Below are 21,464 nucleotides of genomic sequence, written 5' to 3' on the forward strand. Positions count from 1 at the left end.
AAAAAACCACCTCTGATCCAGCTTGAAGGGCAAACTGGGTGACTATGGATGCTCTGCCTATAGCCAGTTTGGGGAGGGGGCAAAGCTTCAAAATGCCAGAGCTGACCTCTGCATTCCCTCTCCTGTAAAAACCTTTACGTGGCTTTTTTCCCTCCCTGCTGACATCTGCTGCTTTGAACATGATTCAGTTGTGATTGGGGTGGGGGCTACACAATTAGCATTTCCGCACTGATACATTGGATCACAAGAGGCAGGGAGAGCAGCAAGTAGCACAGAGATGGGATGTGAAGATGCCATCCTTGCCCATCTCCACCCCTCTTGCTGCAGCTTTCACCCTCACACAGAAGTGGCCTAGATTATCCCAACAAACAGTATAGATCGCAAACAGTATATATCTATTCATGAGGAGAGGTAGAAAGGGTAATAGACTAGACTCTAGTACATCTGGTAAGAAAAGTCAGGTGTTAGTGTAGCTAGCATAATCTAAGCTAGAACCAGGGTGCATCGAAACCAGAAGAGGAACTCCATCTTCCATCATTAAAAAGAGGGAATACAGCTGTTTGTCCTTGGAAAACAGGTCCTGTCCTCTGGCTGATTATTAGGCTTGCTGTCATCACTACCTAAAGCCTGCAAAAAAAGCACTGGAAATACTGTTCCTTTGGAATAAATTCAGTGCTCTGCCTATCTGATAGTTGATATCTAAAGAAGTTTTCCCTCTGCCTTCCCCCAATAACTAGAAAAGAATGCTCTGATACACTCAAGAGAAACAGGGGTGGGTTGCTACCAATAATTAGCAAAGCCATCTTTTCCTTCAGCTCTCCTCTTCCCCAAACATAGATTGTTTCACAAATTTCAGCTTGTCTAATTATTTACCAGCTTTGACTTTATAGCTTCACAGTGCATTTCTCCAGCTTCTGCCAATATTTGAGGACTATGAAACCAATGAAGAAAAGTGGATCAATACTTTTCTCTAACCATTAGATGCAAATGTTAATCTGCTAAAAAGGGTAACAATAAGGGTGAGAGGAGGTTGTGCACAAGCCAACGATTCTCAATTCCCTTTAGAATCAGTAATGGAAACATGGCTGACTTGAAGATCAGTACAGATCTCCAAGATCTGTGTATACACTGGAGCTAGGACAGATGTACTGAACTACTCAGTAATCTTTGCAGTTACCATTTTAGATGCTTCTGGCTTGGAAAGGCACGCTACCCATTACACAACTTGAAGGCTGATGATGAAGAGAGTGAGATTTTCTGTTCCTATTAACCAAAAGGGAGACTTGCAACCAAGAAATCAGAAGGAGACTGAGACTGGGAAGGGCAGCCATGGAGGAGTTAAAAGAGATTCTTAAGTGTTAGGATGTGTCACTGGCAACCAAGATCTAGTTCATGCTGCAGTACTCCCCATTACTATGCATGGATATGAACGTTGGAAAATGAAGAGAGCTGATTCATTTGAAATGTAGCATTGGAGGAGAGATTTACAGATAGCGCAGACCAAATCAGTGGGTTCTAGATGAAATCATGCCTGAACTCTTTTTAGAAGTTCAAATGACTAAACTGAGGCTATTGTACTTTGGTCACATTATGAGAAGACAAGAGTCATGAGAAAAGACAATAATGCTAGGAAAAACTGCCAGCAGTTAAACAGGAAAACACAACATGAGATGGACAGACTCAATCAAAGAAGCAAAGCCCTCAGTTCGCAAGACCTGAGCAAGGCTATTAACAATAAGACATTTTGGAGGACTTTAATTCATATGGTTGTCATAACTAACTTGATGGTGCTTAACACACACAAATCCAGTATACAGATGTACTGTATGCAGCTACATTATAATGAAAACCTAAATGGGCTACAGAAGGTTTTTAAAAGCTTTTTCAAAGCTTGGCAAATGCAAGTATAACCCATCAAGTATTGGGTAAAGATGTGTTCTTATTACATTTTCTTTAATGATGGGTATTGATAATAGCAGGGGATGCCTTAAAACAAACATGCTCATGACAAAAAAGAGCATCTACACAAAGAGGAATGTAAGATTTCCCCCCACCAACAGCAATCACATTTCTGCAGTATTTAAATACTCACTCTTTTGTTCCATTTCTTTAATTTCTTCAGGAGGAATTTTTAATTTGTCAATGTGATCTCTTACAACACTTGCCCATTTCTGTAAAGAGTCCAAAGCAGTCCATGGCTTAGACATGTCTACTACCAGCATAATTAGAGTGTCCTTAAGCGAGCTGGCTTCCATTGCAAATTTAAGTAGACCTTTATGATACAGGTCACCATCCAAGATCCAGACATTACACCTTGTCTGATCTGTAAGAAAAAGAAAAGAAAAAGGCTTTCTAGATATATAACAGATTTTTAAAGCACAGTTTATTATCACTGCTAGCATGTGACATCCCACTAATATGACACAGAACACAAGTTTTAGAGTAAAATATTTCTAAACAAGGATGCCTTATGAATAACTCCTCAGGGTGAAACTATCAATTCAACAGAGATTTTAATCAAAATAAGACTTCACATTAAGACAAGTCCCTCCTCTACTGGTTGTAACAGAATAAAATATGATCTTAAGAAATATTAGTAACAAGACATATACCTACAAAACATATTAAACACAGGGCCATATAAGGCTGCTTCCACACAGGGATTTTTCCCTATTTGGACAGCTAAAAGCCTCAATACTAAATGGGAGAGTCCAATCAAGTGTTGAGACCAATTGGTGCACAACTCATATGGCTCTTGCTCCCCCCCCCCTTTATTGCAGATAAAACAGAAACCTCATTTTCTCCAAAGGGAAAGCTATGAGGTGGCTTCAGATGGATCTTCTATCTGGATACTGCCATACCCACCACTGCGGGGGGGACCTAAGCTTCAGCCCCCCTCTCAGACTTTTAAAGGATTCCACCCCCCACTTTCACTGATGAAGTGCATCATAATGTTACAGCACACCAGGTATAGAGGAGGGGGGGACCTTTCCATTCTGTGCAAGTACAATGGAAAAGACAGAAGAGTACAGTTGGTGGGGACAGCCACAACTAGCTCAGAAACAGGTGTGTGTTTGGGGGAGAGATGGTATTCCCATAATGCTTGTGGATGCTGCTGTGAAACAAACAAGCATTTCCCTGAAATAAGACGTTTACATTTGACAAACAGCCCTAAACTTAATACATTTTCTCCAAGGAACTAAAAAAATAGAACTCAAACAGAGATTCTGAAAATTTTTCATCAGTTTTTACAACCACACAATAACACATGCCAAAATTGTACTGGAAAATCCACTTGGTATGATTTGATTTAAATTATAACTTAAAACCCATTGTTTAAAATGGTAATAATAATTTAAAATGGTATTTTCAACTCGCATGAAGATATTTAGAAATACTAAGACAAGCAGCTGGTGAAATGTGATGTACCGTAGGAGAGAACAGTTTGGAAATTTCATCCTACTCCTCAAGAACCCCCCCCCCCAAAAAAAAAACTGTCTAAACTCTCAGGGGCTTCCACAGGCTGATTTCTGTCTACTTTCTTCCACATACTTGACACAATTGTCTTCAGCATTCCATTTTGGAGCTTATTTAGACTGAGGTGGGTTTCTTTCTGTTAGCTTATAATGTAAAGTCATATTTTCCATCATGCCTGGGCAGTTCTCTGTGTAGCAATATCCCTCCCCAACACAAAGGGCCAGTCAGTTTATTATTAGGTATAGCAATGATTTATCTGGCTTTTGGAATAGGACTTGGGTCTTGCCACCATAAAGCATTGATAAACCCAAATAAATGTTGAGCACAAAATATGCCAGGCATAAAGATTCAATTTATCCACTTGTAAAGGAATATTATATGCAAAAATAAATGTTCCCCTGTTGGCCTGTTATGATAATGGTATAAATAAATTCAGTTGTGATAGGCTCAAAAGCATATTGAAAAAAATAAATTGTCAGGAAAAAATTGCTATTTTGATGCAGGAATAATTTCATACAATCAATCTATGGATAATAGAAAACCATCAAAAAGCACCATTGTACCAATATTTTAAAAAACATGATGCACTTAGGGGGCACTTCTGAACACTCAAGGACCATTAAGGGATCAATCTTTGAATAGCTGCTGGTACAAGGGAAACAGGAAGGATTTTTGCCAATATGATCTCTGACAACACTTGCCCATTTCTGTAGAGTCCAAAGCAGTCCATGGCTTAGACATGTCCACTACCAGCATAATTAGAGTGTCCTTAAGCGTTTATCAAATGTTATTTGAATAAGAATTATTATTTGAATAAGATTAGCTCCAAAAAAGTGAGGTACAGAGCTGGATATGGTCATGAATATTCCAAAATCTAAGTGAAAATGGATTTGGGCGATACTATATCACAGTATTTTGTGGTACTGAAGAAACAACCTCTCCCCTCACTTTCAAGCTTTAGGAGGCATTTGAAGATGGTGTTATTTAGGATTGCATTTGGTTTAAGTTTAGTAACAGTCCAAATCTTGGTTTTTATGTCTTTAATGTCTTTTATTTTATACATTTTATCTATGTTGTAAGCCATATTGAGCTCTGTAAGGGACAAAGTTGGCTAATACAAATTTTAAATAAACAAACAATAAACAAAACTAACACAGAACCCTCTGGAAGGTGACAAGATGACTATGACAGACTGGAAGTTGTATTTTAGCAGCATCTCAGGCTACTTTAGTGTTACAAAAAAGTCCCAGTTTTCTCAGACATGCTTTTAAAATATAAGTTATAATTCAGTAAGCAATCAAAGTTTAAAAGGTGGAATGAATAACTTTCCTTTTATCAACTATGGATATTGTTTCCTTAATTCTGCTTAATAGCTGCTGAGAAAGCAGCAAGGTGTCTGGAATATAATTTTCATATTGGCAAAATATCAAGCACTGTCGCAACTCCTTGAGAAAAAGCTTCAACAGTAACCACAACACAGAATTTAGTGGCATCTGCAGTATTATGCACAGAAGTAGACTGATTGTTCTGATGAAAAAATAGAGTACAAAAAGCAAGAAAGGACAATTGGAGAAAAGGAGGAAAGAATGGGGCAAGAATGAAAATAGCTGTTGGAAAGACTGAAGATATACGGTTGCCAATCCCCAGTTGGGGCAGGGGATCCCCCAGTTTGGAGGCCCTCCATCTGCTTCAAGGTTATCAGAAAGCAAAGAAGGAGGGAAATGTCCACTAGGCACTCCATTATTTCCTATGGTGACTGGTCTCCATAAGGTATAATGGAGAATCAATCCATGGGTATTTAGTGCTCTGAGGGGGGCTAGTTTTTAAGGTAGAGGCACAAAATTTTCAGCATATCATCTGGTGCCTCTCCTCAAAAAACCCACCAACTTTCAAAAAGATTGGACCAGGGGGTCCAATTCTATGAGCCCGCCACAGAGATGCCCTTACCCTCCATTACTTCCAATGGAAGGAAGGCAGTGCTTTCCTTGGGAGTTCAATTGTGCTTGTCACAACCTTACTCCTGGCTCCACCCCCAAAGTCACCAGATATTTCCTGAGTTGGACCTGGCTACCCTAGTGAGTGAACTGGAAGATTTCAAGGCAGAGGGAAAGTAGAAAAATGCAGGAAAACAAGACTTTTGATATTGAAAAATGGGCATTTCGCTGCAGCAATCAAGTCAGCAAAAGAAACAGGGAAAAGGTATATCATGCAGATGTAAGCTAGGGAAAGATTCTGAAAAGTGGAAGCATTAGCAATTAAAGGTGGAGTAAAGGCAAAGTAGGTTTCTTACAATCAACCTTCCCCACAAAGAAGTCAAGCCTCTCACTATTCACCCTTTCTTAACCTGCCCATTCCTTCCTGTCTAAGGAAACCAACAGTGCAATTCTGAGCAGAATCACACACCTGAAAGACCACTGAAGTGAAATCATCTTAGAAGGATGTAATTCTTAGGACTGCACTAGAAGGGGCTAGCTAAACAATGACAAATATGACAGATTGAGATCCCCCAACCTAGCTAAACAATGACAAATGTGACAGATTGAGATTCCCCAACCTAACGCACCATCGAGGACTCAACTTCAAACAGCTTATTTGTGCAGCTCTGAACACTGCATGGAGCGGAGAGACTTCTGCCTTACGTTCTGGGCAATTTTCCCTAGAGGAAACAGCCATGGGCGGCCTGTTTACCCTTTTCTGGGAAACCCCTTATCCTAGGCTTGCATCACATCTACCCTAGGTCTCTTTCAAGTCAGCTCCAGTAAGAGAGCTACAAACCAACAATCTCAGTAGGCTGCAATTCTTGAAAAAGAACGTGGAATCCACAGAGGAGTTCCTTTAAAATTCTTGTACCTCGTAGTTTAACCTATGGATCACAGAGACTCTTGTGATACTCTGGTCTATGGTCACTTAGGATCAGAAGTGAAAACTCCTAGGCCAAGAACATGTATCAGAATAGAAAAAATTTTTGTGGCAATGCCAGAGAAAGGACAAGGAGTGAAAAGAAGTTGTAAGACACTGTTATCTAATGGCATCTGTAACTAAGACTAGTAAAAATATTGTCTTCTTAATGGCCGGTTAAAATGCACACAAAAGTACTGATCATTTATCAAAGGATACTTACCATCTCGATCTTCATCATGCACACTTAAGTACAAATATTCCATTCCTCTTCCTTTCTTATATTCTTCAATTCCTTGAAGTTTTCCTATTAAACTAGTTTTACCTGCTCCATCTTCCCCTGAAATTATTTTAAAAATTGACCTTTGTTAGTAACATTGCATACATTAGTATTATTTTCAAACAGATATATTACTCCTTTTGTGGGAGTTATTTTGGACCTAGAACATCTGAAAAACTGAATTTGCTCACATAGCACTAGTGTTGCGCATTAAAACCTACAGATGGTGTAAGACATCTTTTGCGCTTACTGGATCATCAGCAACCAAAGTATGAGAACTGGCCTTATAGTCCAGTATCTCCTGCAGAGATGTAAAACTCCATTTTTTAAAAATAAAGAATATGGTAAGAAATGACTAATTTTTTTCCAACAGAAAAATTAGAAATTTAGAAATGTTCTGGGGGGGGGGGGGAACCCTATTAAATATTTTCTCTTTTGGAATTAGTAAAATGCTTTTAAATACACATTGCTTACTATGATTTTTATGTAAAACATCTATAGTATTAGATAATGGTAATTCCAGTGTATAAAATACTTATATATACAAAAAGAACATATTTTCAAAAATATTTTTATTGTTTAAACACAACAAACACGATTCGCACCCAGAGAGTATTTGTGAATGGTTACTCATCCTCTTGAAGAGGAGTGACAAGTGGAATGCCTCAAGGATCTGTCCTGGGGCCTCTCTTGTTTAACATCCTTATAAATTTGGATGAAGGAATAGAGAGAATACTTATTGAATTTGCAAATTATACTAAATTGGGAGAGGTTGCAAATATAGTAGAAGTCAGAAACAGGATACAGGATGATCTTGACAGGCTGGAAAACTGGGCTACAACACATAAAATGGATTTTAACTGGAATAAATGTAAAATTCTGCATTTCAGTAGGAAAAATCCAGTGCATAGTTACAGGATGGAGGAGATTTTTCTTGGCAGTAATATGTGCAAAAAGGATCTAGGGGTCTTAGTGGGCCATACGCTAAACATGAGTTAACAGAGTGATGCAGTAGCTAAAAAGGCAAATGCAATTTTGGGCTGATTTAACAGAAGTGTAGTGTCCAGATCACGTGAAGTGATGGTATCACTTTGCTGTGGTAAGACGTCACCTGGAGTATTTTTCAGTTTCAGGCACCACATTTTAAGAAGGATAGAGACAAGCTGGAACGGGTCCAAATGAGGGCAACAAAAATAGTAAGGGGTCTGGAGACCAAGTCCTATGAAGAAGGGTTGAAGGAGCTGGGTGTGTTTAGCTTGGAGAGGAGGTGGCTGAGAGGTGATATGATCATCATCTTCAAGTACTTGAAGGGCTGTCATATATAGAGGATAGTGTGGAATTGTTTTCTGTTGCCCCAGAAGGTAGGACCAGAATCAGTGGGTGGAAATTAAATCAGAAGCATTTCTGGCTCAGCATTAGGAAGAACTTCATGACAGACTTCTTCCGCAGTAGAACAGGTGTCCTCAGGAGGTGGTGGGCTTTCCTTCCTTGGAGGTTTTAAGCAGAGGCTAGACGGCCACCTGACAGCAATGCTGATCCTGTGAATTTAGGGGTAGGTATTTGTGAATTTCCTGCATTGTGCAGGGTGTTGGACTAGATGAGCCTGAGGGCCCCTTCACAATTAATATACTATAAGATAGCACCATGTTATTCATTCAATTAGGATTTCTCCTTACATGGTGAGGAGGGATCATGGCTCAGTGACATCTGTTTTACTTGTAAAAAATCCATGACATCTCTAGTTAAAGGGATCAGGTAATAGGTATTGTGAAGTACCTGGTCCCTGAGACCAAGGGTCTAACTCTGTTTAAGGCAGCGTTATGTATACATCTCAAGTAATATTTTTCCTGTGAAATTTGATATTTTGCTTATCCCTTGACACCTATAACCTTGGAATGGTCAAATATTTCCTCCTTACCATCAGAATCTCTTACTATCCATCATGAGCCCTAGCAACCTTAGAGTCTACTGCAGAAACTGGTGGAGGGGGAGTACAAGGTGCTCAAAAACTTTATTAAAACATCCTTTTTGTTTGGAGTAATGCCAGGATCATAAAGGAGTCTGAAGAGCCTAAAAACAAAGCAGTACAATTGCTGATCTCCAACAAGGGAACGAGCGCGAAAAGTGGGAGTTTGGCCTCTGTCCCCTCTCAGTCAAGGGAAATGGGGAAATAAGATTGCTGAAGTCCACAAAAATAATAAAGAAAGGAAGGGTCAACATGCTGCCACCACACAGGGTGAACATGGAAACAACCTATCCCAGTGTCAAAATTTTAGAAAGCAGGTTTGTGGGACGTCCTTAAAAAACTGGGTACCCAAAGGTAGGGGGAGAGAAAATGAAACAAAATCCACCTTTGAAATGGCAAATATTTGAACTCAAAAGTCCTTAATCTATATAACCTGATAAATTTCAATTTTTCTAGGTTAAAAGCCTTGAACCAGTAATAAAAGCCTTGAACCAGGACTAATAATTCAATATCTCTAGGTCCAAATTCTCAAGTTCTCCATTCTGTATGCTTCACTCTTTTGAACAGCAAGGTTCTCTTCACATCCATCTATTTTAAAAGAGTGAATCATCAAGAAGAAGCCTCTTGTTATAGACTCAGCTATATTTCTTACAATGTTCTATTAAGCATAAGTTCCTATTTATCTTAAAACATTTCAGCAATTTCTTAAGCTGTCTTTTAAGGATTATAAAATACACAAATCTAAAATGGAATCCAGCAAAACCCAAAGTGTAGAAACCTATAAAGTTGAAATGATCCTTACAAACTATTCAATCCAGTGTATCTTTGTACCCAAAAGCAGTCAAAGAGCAGATTTATAGAAATTACGATTTTCTACAACAATAAAGGTTAGAAAACAAATCAATTAGTCCCCACTTCTTTTCAGACTAAAGAAACATTGCTGTCTGACTCAATACACAGCAGCTTCAAATGTTTATCTAGAACATACCCAACTTACTGTCATGAAGAGACAAATACAAGTGTATGTACCAACATTCTCCTTTGTGCTTTAATGCAAAGTTGGTGAGCACTAATACTAGCTACTGCTGAGCAGCATACATAAATTTAACTCGCTGTAGCACAGATGCAGGTCATGTGATCTAGTGTAGCCTTGTTGCATGGCCCGTGCCTGGCACTCCCTAACTAAATTCCCACCTCAAACTTGGGGGAGGGGGGAGAATCAGTATGGTATCACCTGGAAGTTGATGTTCCTTTCTCCTGGCATCAGTGAAGAGTCTGGGGGGTGGAGAACACCAAGAGATAATGTGCTGACCCCCAACTTCTCCCTGTCCTCCAGAGCACTGGCAAGAACTTAAGTTTAAAAAAATATCTTAAATAGGTACACATATAGCCCATCCCAACATGGCCCGACCCAACATAGTCTCATTTATGTCAGATCCGGCCCTCATAACAAATGAGTTTGACACCCCTGTACTAGAAGGTCTTTGGAAATATTATGCTATCCCTACTCAGTGGCCACTGAATTATCCAAACCCTTAGCACTCAAACAAGCATGATGTTTGGAGTGCAATGAAACTCAGATGCATAGGAAATCAGGACCACAGTGCAGCAGGAAGGAAGGTTAATCCTCCACCATCTTCTTGATCTGAAAGAGTGCTGACTGCTTAACCCACCCCCCATTAAACTGCAGTCCTAATCAAAATTGGACATCAAAATTGGACCCCCACATTCTTGAGGATGGTTTTGGAGGGGGGGTGGGGGGGGGAGTGATGGAAGCTTTGTTAATGGAACTTCCAGCATCACATCCATGAGCCTTTGGAAGACTGAACAACCATGTGATTCTCAGTTAGGTGTACTATCTTCTTTTCAAAATGTGGCCAGGGGTTAAATCATCAGCATGAGATTGACACAGGGTTAGGCATCCTGCCTAACTCACTCTTCTCTTGCAGGTATTCTGTTCATAATCACTCTCTTATCAGCTTGAGGGAGGTGTAATTAGGAGCAGAAAAGCTGCTAGAGGCAGAAGACAGAAGAATTCCCTAGACACACCCAAGTTGGTCCTCCAATGCACACTGCAATCTTCATTACAGCCTTTTGTAGATCAATTTCAAAGAAAAGCTATACACCAGTGAGCATAACATTTATTTACTATATTTATACTCCACCTTTTAGCATTATATAGTGTAAACTGATACAAGCTCAGTGGTAGAGCATCTGCTTGGGAAGCAGAAGGTCCCAGGTTCAATCCCTGGCATCTCCAAAAAAGGGTCCAGGCAAATAGGTGTGAAAAAACCTCAGCTTGAGACCCTGGAGAGCCGCTGCCAGTCTGAGAAGACAATACTGACTTTGATGGACCGAGGGTCTGATTCAGTATAAGGCAGCTTCATATGTTCAATTAAAGAAACACAGTAAACAATGGATTAGGATTACTGAAAACTGAATAAGCATACTAGACATGATACAGAGTACAGATACAATCCAGAAATACAGCATTACATCAGTAGAAAATAATGCAGCAACAATATGGTAATTGGTGCAGCATAGTGATACTGTTTGTTTTTGTCATGAAGTTGCAGTCAAACTGTAGAGTTTTCAAAGCAAAAAATGTTCAAAGATGGTTTGCTATTGTCTGCCTCTGAGTAGCAATTTTGGTGAGCTAGCCTGGGTTATCTAGCCCAGGGCAATATGTCATACACAGCTGGATAATCTACAGTCCCCTTCCCTTTATAAAGCACTTTTATAAACTATTCCTTTACAGTTTAGCTTTATTATCTTTATAGATAAGTTTTCCTGAACAATTTCATTTTCCATGGTTTGTGGAATGACAGGCATGCGAGAGCCTTTCTAATCTCCTCAAGAAGGTGGGAGCCACAACCAAAAAAAGCATATATATGGGCAGTTGTTGATCTTGCTCATTTGCAGGGTGGCACAAGCAGAAGGCTCTTAACAGTTGAGCAAAACTGTCATGGCATAGACTGACCCCAAGACTGTTAAGAGGCAGCTAATATCAGGAACAAAGAAAATACCAGCCTGATAATCTGGAAACAAAGCAAGATATCAAGTGCTACAAGCAAACTGTGCAGTTGGTTTTTTTACTACAAATAAAAGAAGCTTGAGCAAAAGACAAAAGCATTCTATCCTTTCCAATGGTAAACATTTGAAAGTTATTTCTTGACTTGAGTTATTTCTTGACTATTAGCCACAGTGTGAGTGTATATATAAAAAAATTTGCCACTGTGTGACACAGAGTGTTGGACTGGATGGGCCGTTGGCCTGATCCAACATGGCTTCTCTTATGTTCTTAAAGTGTTCTAAAAACTTACACTGTAAGGAAAAAATTAATGTCACTGATGGGAGTAGAACATTTAGATAGCAATCAAAAGATAAATGTTGACTTCAGATTTTCTCTTTAGTCAGGCTAACAGCAGCAGCAGCAAAAGTCTCAAACCCAGTGAATGAGATCCAAAGAACTGTGTGTAATGCTGCTGGTATTCACAGGGACTTCTCCGTTTACCACTCCAGCAAGCAGGCCTTGCACAGTGGAGGGCTATAGCTCCAGGATAGATCATCTGCTTTGCATTCAGAAGGTTCCAGGTCCAATCTCTGTCATCCCCAGTTAAAAAAAGGTAGCAGGTGATGTGGAAGATATCTGCTTGAGACCCTGGAGAGCCGTTTAAAGTAACAGTAGACAATACTGGACAATAGTTTCACTCAGTATAGGACAACTCCCTGGGTTCTCCTACTCCCAAAGCCTGTGAGGCACCCTATGAGGTACAAGTGACTGCTGCTAGTAAAGAAAATTTGCAAAATACACAAGTGAGCACATGGGCCTTTCTGGATCCCAGCCAGTAACCAGTTTCCAAAGGCAGCTTGCATATAAAACAGTTGACAAGTTGAGGATAAGTAGCTGAAATGCATATTTTGTTGAACTCTCACATTCCAAGCTCTGCACAAAATATTAGTATATAGAGACACCAACTACCTTGGCTTGGTTCTGCAAGTTCATTATTATGTCCAGTCCAAAAACATTAGCTTCAAAAACAATGTGTCCCACAGAGGCCAAATGGTTGTAAATGAAGCTATTAAGCGAACCACTACCCAGGTTAACCCACAGGTCAGATGAAAATCATGCTGTAGAAATCTTAAGTGCATTATTTGCTACGAGTAACTCACTATGGAGTAAATGGTTTTTAAGTGCCATTTCAGTTTCATGTTAAAGCTCCAATTTGAATATCTCTTTATTTTAAGTTTCTAGGTTTATTTTTCATCAAAAGGCCACATGGAGCAACCAATAAAAATACAGAATACAGTGTTAATTAAAAAAACCAATTTAATTGATATCAGGGTGTTTTCAAAAATTATTTAAAACTGTTTTAAGTGTTTGTTTATGTTGAAATACAGGTTCATCACAAGTTATAGTTAGAAGGTTTTTTGTAAAAAAAAAGTACAGGTTATATTCAAAATTTAAGTAATTTGCTTTAAAATGAAATCACCACACTTAATAGCAACTTGTGCAGCTAATGCTAGTCACAACAACAGCAGCAAAACCAGGCCACCCACAGACCATATAGGTATTTCTTCAGACTCCAAGGATGGGAGAAAAATGACGTAAATTCGCAACATTAAACAAAAACAAAAGGCCATATATATTGAAGCCTAAGCACAAGGAGATTTAAGTCAACAGAAAGAGGGAAACTGACAAGACTGGCTTATTCAATTCCCTGAGAGCACTGCAGGGGCAGTGTTTTGGGGGAAAGCCCCAAGAGGCAGTTGGTTCAGCCATTCAACAACTCAAAACTTTTTTTCACTGAGCCCACAAAATTTCCACCTGCCCCACATTATCAAATAGAAACTACAACAAGCAACCCTCCCCTAAAAAAATTAGTTACAGATGAGAAAAAAATTTCAGAAAACCACCATCCCCTATAACCCACTATTCTCTTGGGGAATATAAAAATGCTAGTCACAAAGAAGTATGTTTTAATTGTTATGCCAACTAATTAGTAAGCATAGTTGTTCAAATAACGTAATAATTAGACAGTCGGAAACTTGATTTAACCCAGCAATGGATTTAGTGTTCTTGTTTGACAATTCAATTTATTTTTTAAGTCAACCCACCTTTAAGGCAGAACTGATTAAAAGCAATCAAAACAAGAGCAGAAGATTAAGACGTACTCATTACAACCACTGATAGTAGCTTTGACATAAGGCTAACAGACTGTAAGAGCGTAAATGACTGAGCTTGATTCCAAATAGGAACGTAAATGTCAATTTCCAAAAAAACCCAAACTAACTCTAGTAGACACAATACCCAAAGAAATCTTAGCCGATCAAAATTCACATTAGCAGTGATCAAACATACCTACATATTCATACAGCCAACAGTAATGAAGAAAATAGAACTTACTTTCTAGATCAGGATAACTGGGAAATGTCCCACTGATTTTAACCCTGTTCTCTCCTTAAAAATAAAATAAAACTAGAGCCTCACAGTCTGCAGGGAAATACTCAGTGTGTAGTTTTCCTGTGAGGATTAGGTCACACATCCTGTTTTTTTCTTATTGAGCAGACTCCTCCAAAACGTAAGGCAAGGCCCAGCAGTGGTGCTGGCATGCTAGAGAACTTTATAAATCTCCATCTAAGTCCTCTTCCTCATTCTGTTACCCAAGGGTGGGGGGAGAAATGGCAGGAGCAAATCCAGAAGAGAAGGGAAGAAGACAGGGAAATACCTCTTGTAAAACGTGTATTATGTTCCATCAAGTCTCTTCCAACTTCTGACAACCTTATGCATTAATTAGCTCCAAAACACCCTCATTACCAGCTTTGCTCAGTTCTTGAAAACTGAGGGCTGTGGCCTCCTTGACTGAGAAGCCTTCCTCTTTTCCTACTGCCTTCAGCTTTTCTTAGCTTTATTATCTTTTCCAGTGAGTCTTGTTTTCTCATGATGTGACCAAAGTACAATAGCCTCAGTTTAGTCATTTTAGCTTCTAGGGTGAGCTCAAGCTTCTAAAATCGCATACTTTTAATTGAGAGTCACAGTTTCAAATAACTTAGGTCTTTAATCATTTGATTGGAACAATTATCAACAAATTCACTCAGCTGCTTTTCAGCAGCTTTCCACAGTAATACCTACACCCAATACCTACTTCATCCACAGTAATTCCTATACCCAATATTTACCTAAGTCTACTATGTGATTGAACCACCAAGATAAAGACATACAAGCATGCTAATAAATGATTTGCAAATTCAATAAATGTCTATTTTATAGCAGCATGCTACAGGGCATAAACAATTATTTTATTTTATTCAAATGTGTAAGAATTTTATGAAAATGTCTCCCAGCCAAAAAGTAATACTTCAGACCTTAACTGGCAGGCTAAATTGTAGCAGATGAGGCAGTTCTTCAGCTATCCTGGTCCCAAACCATTTGGGCATTAAAGTTAAGTACACAATTTTCAAGTGATAGCTGAAGCTGATAAGAGATATTGTGTGCCATAGAGAAGACCTAGGCTTTTTTGTTGTTGTTCAGTCGCGCAGTCAAGTCCGACTCTTTGCGATGTTTACAATTTGATTTCTAGTTCCTCTACTTCTCCAAAACCCAACTTGAACTTCTGGTAGTTCCCGATCTACATAATGCTTAAGCCTAGCTTGTAGGATCTTTAACACGACGTAGGCTTAGCCTCTTCCTTTTCTTAATCAGTGAAGTATGGAACAGATAATAAACCTAATCGCCTTAGAATGGGGTATAATATGCCTGTGACCTACCACATTTCTACTACAAAAGAACAATACATGTTACTACAAAAATATAGCCTACTGAATATGACCAGACAGCATTAATGTTTCATTAAAAAATACAGCAGCATTTTCTCCAATAATGCATAGCCATTCATCATGGATAGTTCCAGATGTTAGTCTGAAGTAGCAGACCAAACAGGAGTCAAGCACTGACAAAACATATTCCAGCAGAAGCTTTTGTAAGTCACTCACTTCATTGGACACATGAAGTACTATGAGAAATCAAAGAATCTACGTCTAGATCAGCTCAGAACTGCTCTCTCTATCTCTCCACCCATCCTCATAAAAATTAAAAATGCATCTGAAAAGGTTGCTGCAAGAAGCAACTTGAAAAATATTGTTTTAAAAAGATTTAAAATAATTGTGGGATGATTTGCCCCTTTCAGGATTTAATGAAACCCTTCTCAGACTCTCCTAGCTGAACTCCCACAAACAGAGTTTTAATCCAAACAAGGGGAGGGAAGGAGAAAAAGGACAAAAGATTTAATTGCAAAATCCACCCTAACAGGATTTCACTATGAGAGTGGTGTTGCTAAGATTTTGTTTCTGAGGTGTGTTAAGAATTTAAAAATTATGTTTTTCAGTCTCTTATCTCCTTCCACCCCAAGTACCTCTTGAAAAAAGGCCTATTTCATAACTTTAACTTCTGAATTAAAAAGTGTCTTAAGAAACAGAAATGGCTTCTTTTTACAATTACTGTAAGCCTCTGAGGGGCTGTGGTTAAACATTGTATGGATATTGGGGAAATTTTAATGCCTCTGTCAAGGAAGAAAAATATCTGTTGTCCAAAATACCCAACAGCAGTAATCATATGTTAAGGAGTCCAAGTACTTAATGGCACAGAGTTTTGAATGTGATTATCCTGAAGCAACTTGAGACAAAATAAATCAAAACAATACATTTGTTTTTAAATTTCTCAATTACAATTAAGCCAAGCTGTCAGCAGAATTGTCACCCCAGAGTCAGTAAGAAACCTATCAAGAAAAAAATAGAACAGTCTGAATAAATACACAAGATATAAGCTCTGTGTGTGTGTGTTTAAAGAATTCCAAAGTAGTAAAGAGCCAATTTTAAGAAGGCATATCCCCACTAGTGTTATTTACTATAAACAACCTTATATGGGGCATACAGCCCACACATGGCACACCACTTTGAGGGAACACAGCACAATGGAATGCCACAATCTAGCTTAAATGATACAATTACCTTCCCATGGTAAAAGTTTCTCTGTAATCTTATTTGTAATTTAAAGGCCTCCAATAAGATGAGCAGAGAAAAAAATTAGACATACATCTGGCAAAGCTTCACTGCCATTCCCACATTTTAGATCTGTGTCTATTTTCATACATTTAAAATGTGACTACTCAGCCACTTTTTGCCCTTCTGTGCATGCACTTTTAAAGTATCTTTGGAAGTAGTATATGTCTGTCTATTTATCTATCTAGACTTTTTATCCAGCCAGGGCTGATTCACACTTTACAAAATTCTTGTAGCTGCCATGAAGACTTTGCATCACATGTACACTGGAAGTACTATACTTCACAGACACGCTTGAGTTCCTGGAAAACCAACCTCACTGGCTAATATTAACAGGGTCTCTACAGAGACTAGTAGGAGTGGACTGCACAGCAAATTAATTCAGAACTACAGGCACTATTACAATGCTTAATTTTTTTTTACATTTAAGAAAATATTGGATTTACACCCTACCTCTTCATTTGGAGGCTGAGAGCAGCTTACAATCTCCATTTCCATCCCCTCCCCACAACAGACACCCTGTGAGGTAGGTGGGGCTAAGAGCTCTTTAGAGAACAGCTCTGAGAGAACCTGTGACTGACCCAAGGTCACACCAACAGCTGAATGTGGAATCACTCAGGTACTTCCAGATTAGAGTCCACATTATTAACCACTACACCAAAATTGCTCTTAAACACAAACACACAAAAAGTAAAAATAGCTAAAGACATGCAGCATATAAAGACAAATATATTGAATTAAAATCACAGAAGAGGTATTATTGGCATTCCATAGCTTAATTAATGAGCTGTGGTCATTGAAACGAAACTCAGAATGGCCAGATACTTTGTAAAATAAATGAAGCTGCCAATATAGTACTTTTTACTCCCAAAAGGTTAAATCCAAGATAAGCTTTGAATTTACAGGTCATATGGGACTGTAAGCTGAGTCAATGCAAGATACTGTGTAACAATAAGCAGAATGGAAGCTCATCAGTGCAGCATACAAAACATTGTTCTATCTCACAGCCAAGAGATTGGCAATGGGCTTGGGATTCCATGCACCTCTCTTGGCCTCTCCTCCCCTCTCAGACATAATTCACTCATCTTTCCTTAAATACAACTAAGCATGAGATTGGCACGAATGCTAAGCAAAAGAACAATTCTTAGGTTTCAAGTCCTGGTCCTCCTTCATGGAGATGACAGGGAGGCCTGTTACCAAGCTATTAATAATTATTGAAATAGAATGCTTTGACTGCACCAGCCTTTAAACAGGCAAGATAACAGTTTGTTAAATCTTTGTGCTATTCTCACACAGTATCTTTAATTTGCCCAGTCACGTTATAGACAGTAGACTCCCAATGAGTAAAAGTGCCATGGAATACTTTACAAAAAAAGCAACTAGGATCAGAGAGGGAATGGCCTTTCTTAGGCTTAGGATGGTAGAACAGCAAGATAAATATATCAACTGATGATGTGATAGAATGTAATGAAGGTACAAATGGAACTGAAAGTAAACAAAAATTATCTTGCTTAAAACTAGAAGTGAACTAGTGAAGCTAGAACTAGTAAAACTAGAACTAGTGAAGCTGACTGGCACACACACAGCTGAGTTATGGAATTCATTGCCAAAGGATGATGGAAGGATAACACAGATAGCTTTTTAAATATAATAAATCCATGCCAAAGGCAAAAGGGTTAGATCTATTAATGGTTATGAACTATGACAGCCAAGAACACAGCTCCCACCAAAATGCTAAAGAATCTCCCATCATGCCATGCTTGCAAGATTCCCAGGAACATTCAGGCAGCTCTGCTGAAGACTAAGTAGCAATGAAAGCCACCAAGGCAATTTTTATTGCACGTTTGATAAACAGAAAACTCATCACTCTGCCAAAAATCTCTGCTCTTGCACAATTTCCTTGTAGCAGAGATAAAGCACTGCATATTTGTAATTTTACAAACTACTACAAATTCTCTGATCCTTTCACTCTTTATTAATGATTTGTATTTTACATAATCGTGAACTCTTATCTCAACTTTGTCCATCTCTTTCAATTTTGTTTCCATCACATGGATATACCAATTCCCCTTGCAAGTTGCTGGGCTTCACTTCACTTACCTGCACCCTAAGCAGCAAAGTAATAAAGCAGCTCAGGCTGCTGTGTCAAGCAGCAGTCTGGGGCACTTACTCATAAATAGATCTGCAGGCAGGGAAAGCAGACTGCCACTTGAAATGGTAGACAGCAACTATGTGGGACAGGAATTCTAACACAATAAAATCAGTATTTCATTCTCAAGTGGCAAAAAACCGAGGCACTTCCCTCAAAAGTAAAAGTCACCTTTGTCAGAAGCTGTTTGAATCAGCCGCTACAGTGCCTAACCACAAGCATATTTACTTACAACACCTTAACTAAGAATGTAATGAGATAGACTTGCTGGGGCACTACCAGGGCCAGTTCTAGACTGTCTGCCACCCTAGGCTAACTTCTGACGCTCCCCCCCCAATAACTTCACTAAGTCACATGGGAGTGCCCAGTTCGGCTCCCCAAAAGGCCAGCGCCCTAGGCAATCACCTAGTTTGCCTAGTGGCAGGGCCAGCCCTGGGCACTACCCTAGCATTACATCCACATATTGGCAGGAATATTCCTGGGGGAAAAAAACATATATTTCACAATGCACTTCTCAATAGCAAAGCCCAGAATTCAGACCACTCCAGAGGAGATTCAGACTGCACCAGCTGTTCATCAGACACATTGGGGGTGGGGAAGAGAATGGGAATCTGTTTAGGCAGATATGTCACAGAAGACTGAAATTCAGGCGTATTCTCAGGACACCCAAACTACAGCATCACTTCTATAGAATAAGAAACAGAACAGAATGGATGGGGACAGCAAAGCTAGCAGAGAGAGACCAGTGCTGCTACACATTTGTGACAGCAATGCCCTCTCAACAGATCTTGTGCATGTTGGCAGAGACCATCCTCCTAGACTGCCAGCCAACAAATGGCAGGGGTAATTAAATAGATCCTGGAAACCAGAATTCAAAAACTGCAGACAATCAGTAATTGATATTTGTGTTAAGAGAATAAAAGGTGAATTTTAACAAAGCACCAACATTGCATTTTTCATTCAGCACAGGGAAACCCGCTAGCTCCCTATCAGATCCCTGCAGGAGCGGGAAACGGATCACTCAATGAACCGCTGCAATGAACCACCACCCCTCCCTTCTGCACAACGTGAAAATACAACACAGTATTCTGCACACGCCCTCTGTCTGAGCTCAACAACAGAGACAAGAGGCCCAGCCCCCTAATTAATAAGTAAAAAGAGATGGAGAGCAGAGGCAGATAGAGCACTTACCCAACAACAAGACATTTTTCCCGGAAGGCAATTTAGAGCGGGAACGAGTGGACACTTCACTGAGGATGCAGGACCTGCCGAGGAAAAAGGAAGATCAGAGAAGCCACTGAAGAAGGCAAGGGAGGCATCTGTCAATCTACGTGACCCAATACTGTAAAATGCCGTTTTATACGGAGTCAGACCCTTGCTCTAGCTAGAGTAGTATTCTTTATTTGACCCGCAGCGCTTCTCTGGGGAGTCACCTATGACCCAGTCCTTTTCACCAAGATGCCAGGGAATGAACCCGAGACCTTCTGCAAGCTCCACCTCAAAAGGTGCTGATAAGCAAGGGGGGGGGGGGCAGGAGAAGAAACACCTTCCCAGAATGGGGAAAGCGGCCCGGAACAAGGGGTGGCCAGCATTCAGCTGGGTTCATCCCGGACTTCTAAGGGGGCTGGGAGGAAGGGAGGCAGCAGGCACAAGAGGCAGGTAAGGGAGGCAAGGCGGGCTCGAGAAGAGCACCTGGCCCGCAGCGAGCGAGCGAGCGAGGGCAGGAGGGTGGGGGGCGGAGCTAGGGGGAGTAACGGTCTCCCTCTCAGCACCTAGAGATGGAGGGGGGAGGGAAAAGAGAGAGGGGGCTCCCATACCAGAGATTCTGCCCGTCGTCGTCATCGCCGCCCGCCCGCTGGTCAGAACCACTGCTGCTGTTTGTAGCGTTGAAGGTGGCACCCCCGTAGCCCGAGCCCAACCCCGGCGAAGAAGAGGAACCGAAGGAGCCGGCTCTCCCTCCTACCACCGCCGCCATCTTCGCCTGTGCGCGCGGGCGGGCGCGCTCTCCGCCTCGGCTCCCCTCCCTTCCCCAGCTCAGTGAAGCTCTGCTATGGCGCTGCGGGCCTCAATGAGAGGAACCGGCAGCGTTGACAGGAACCCGGATGTTGGCACTTGCGCGGGAAGGAGGCGGGTCCCGGTAGAATGGCGTGGAGGGGCCGCCGATGACACTCCCCACCCCCCCTGTTGTCCTTGTCCCGGCCACCGCCCCAGCCAGTGATGTCTGCCTGCCCCCAGCCAGTCACTCACTGGGCTATTATTATGGATTGGTGGGTGACGAAATAAAACAAAGAGGTCGTTGGGCGCGTTGGTCACAAACACACGCTGACGGCGCCACGCCTTTGCCTGCTTTGCCACACCTTTCAGGCCTTCGGGCGGCTTTGTTGTCAGAAAGAGAAGCCACGCAAAGCATCTTTTCGGCAGCCTCGGAAAACTGTTGACTCGTATTACATTATCTGTTGCGCTGTCTTGAAAAAGAGGGAGGCGAGTGATCAAGCCTGCGCTGTTGAGTAGCAGTGTAGAATAGTGGTTAGAGTATTGGACTAAGCTCTGAGGGAGGTCCGTTTCAAATCTTCACTCTGCTCCGTTAACTCGATTGGTGACTTTCCTCCAGTTTCAGCTAGACCGACTTCACAAGG

General features: G+C 40.5%; 1 protein-coding gene across 1 annotated transcript in view; it reads right to left on the reverse strand.

Annotated features, from left to right (window-relative positions):
- The window catches only part of DYNC1LI1 (dynein cytoplasmic 1 light intermediate chain 1), a 35,838-nt gene extending 14,782 nt beyond the window's left edge, over nucleotides 1-21,056 (reverse strand). The window contains exons 1-4 of the mRNA XM_060248833.1: nucleotides 20,646-21,056; nucleotides 20,020-20,093; nucleotides 6,599-6,715; nucleotides 2,093-2,323 (exon numbers count right to left, since the gene is read on the reverse strand). Of these exons, the coding sequence (XP_060104816.1) occupies nucleotides 2,093-2,323; nucleotides 6,599-6,715; nucleotides 20,020-20,093; nucleotides 20,646-20,803 (580 nt within the window). The 5' untranslated portion in view covers nucleotides 20,804-21,056. The remainder of the gene's footprint in view (nucleotides 1-2,092; nucleotides 2,324-6,598; nucleotides 6,716-20,019; nucleotides 20,094-20,645) is intronic.
- Between the last annotated feature and the right edge of the window lie 408 nt (nucleotides 21,057-21,464).

Source organism: Heteronotia binoei, chromosome 10 (genome assembly GCF_032191835.1).
Source record: "Heteronotia binoei isolate CCM8104 ecotype False Entrance Well chromosome 10, APGP_CSIRO_Hbin_v1, whole genome shotgun sequence".
Lineage (NCBI taxonomy): Eukaryota > Metazoa > Chordata > Lepidosauria > Squamata > Gekkonidae > Heteronotia > Heteronotia binoei.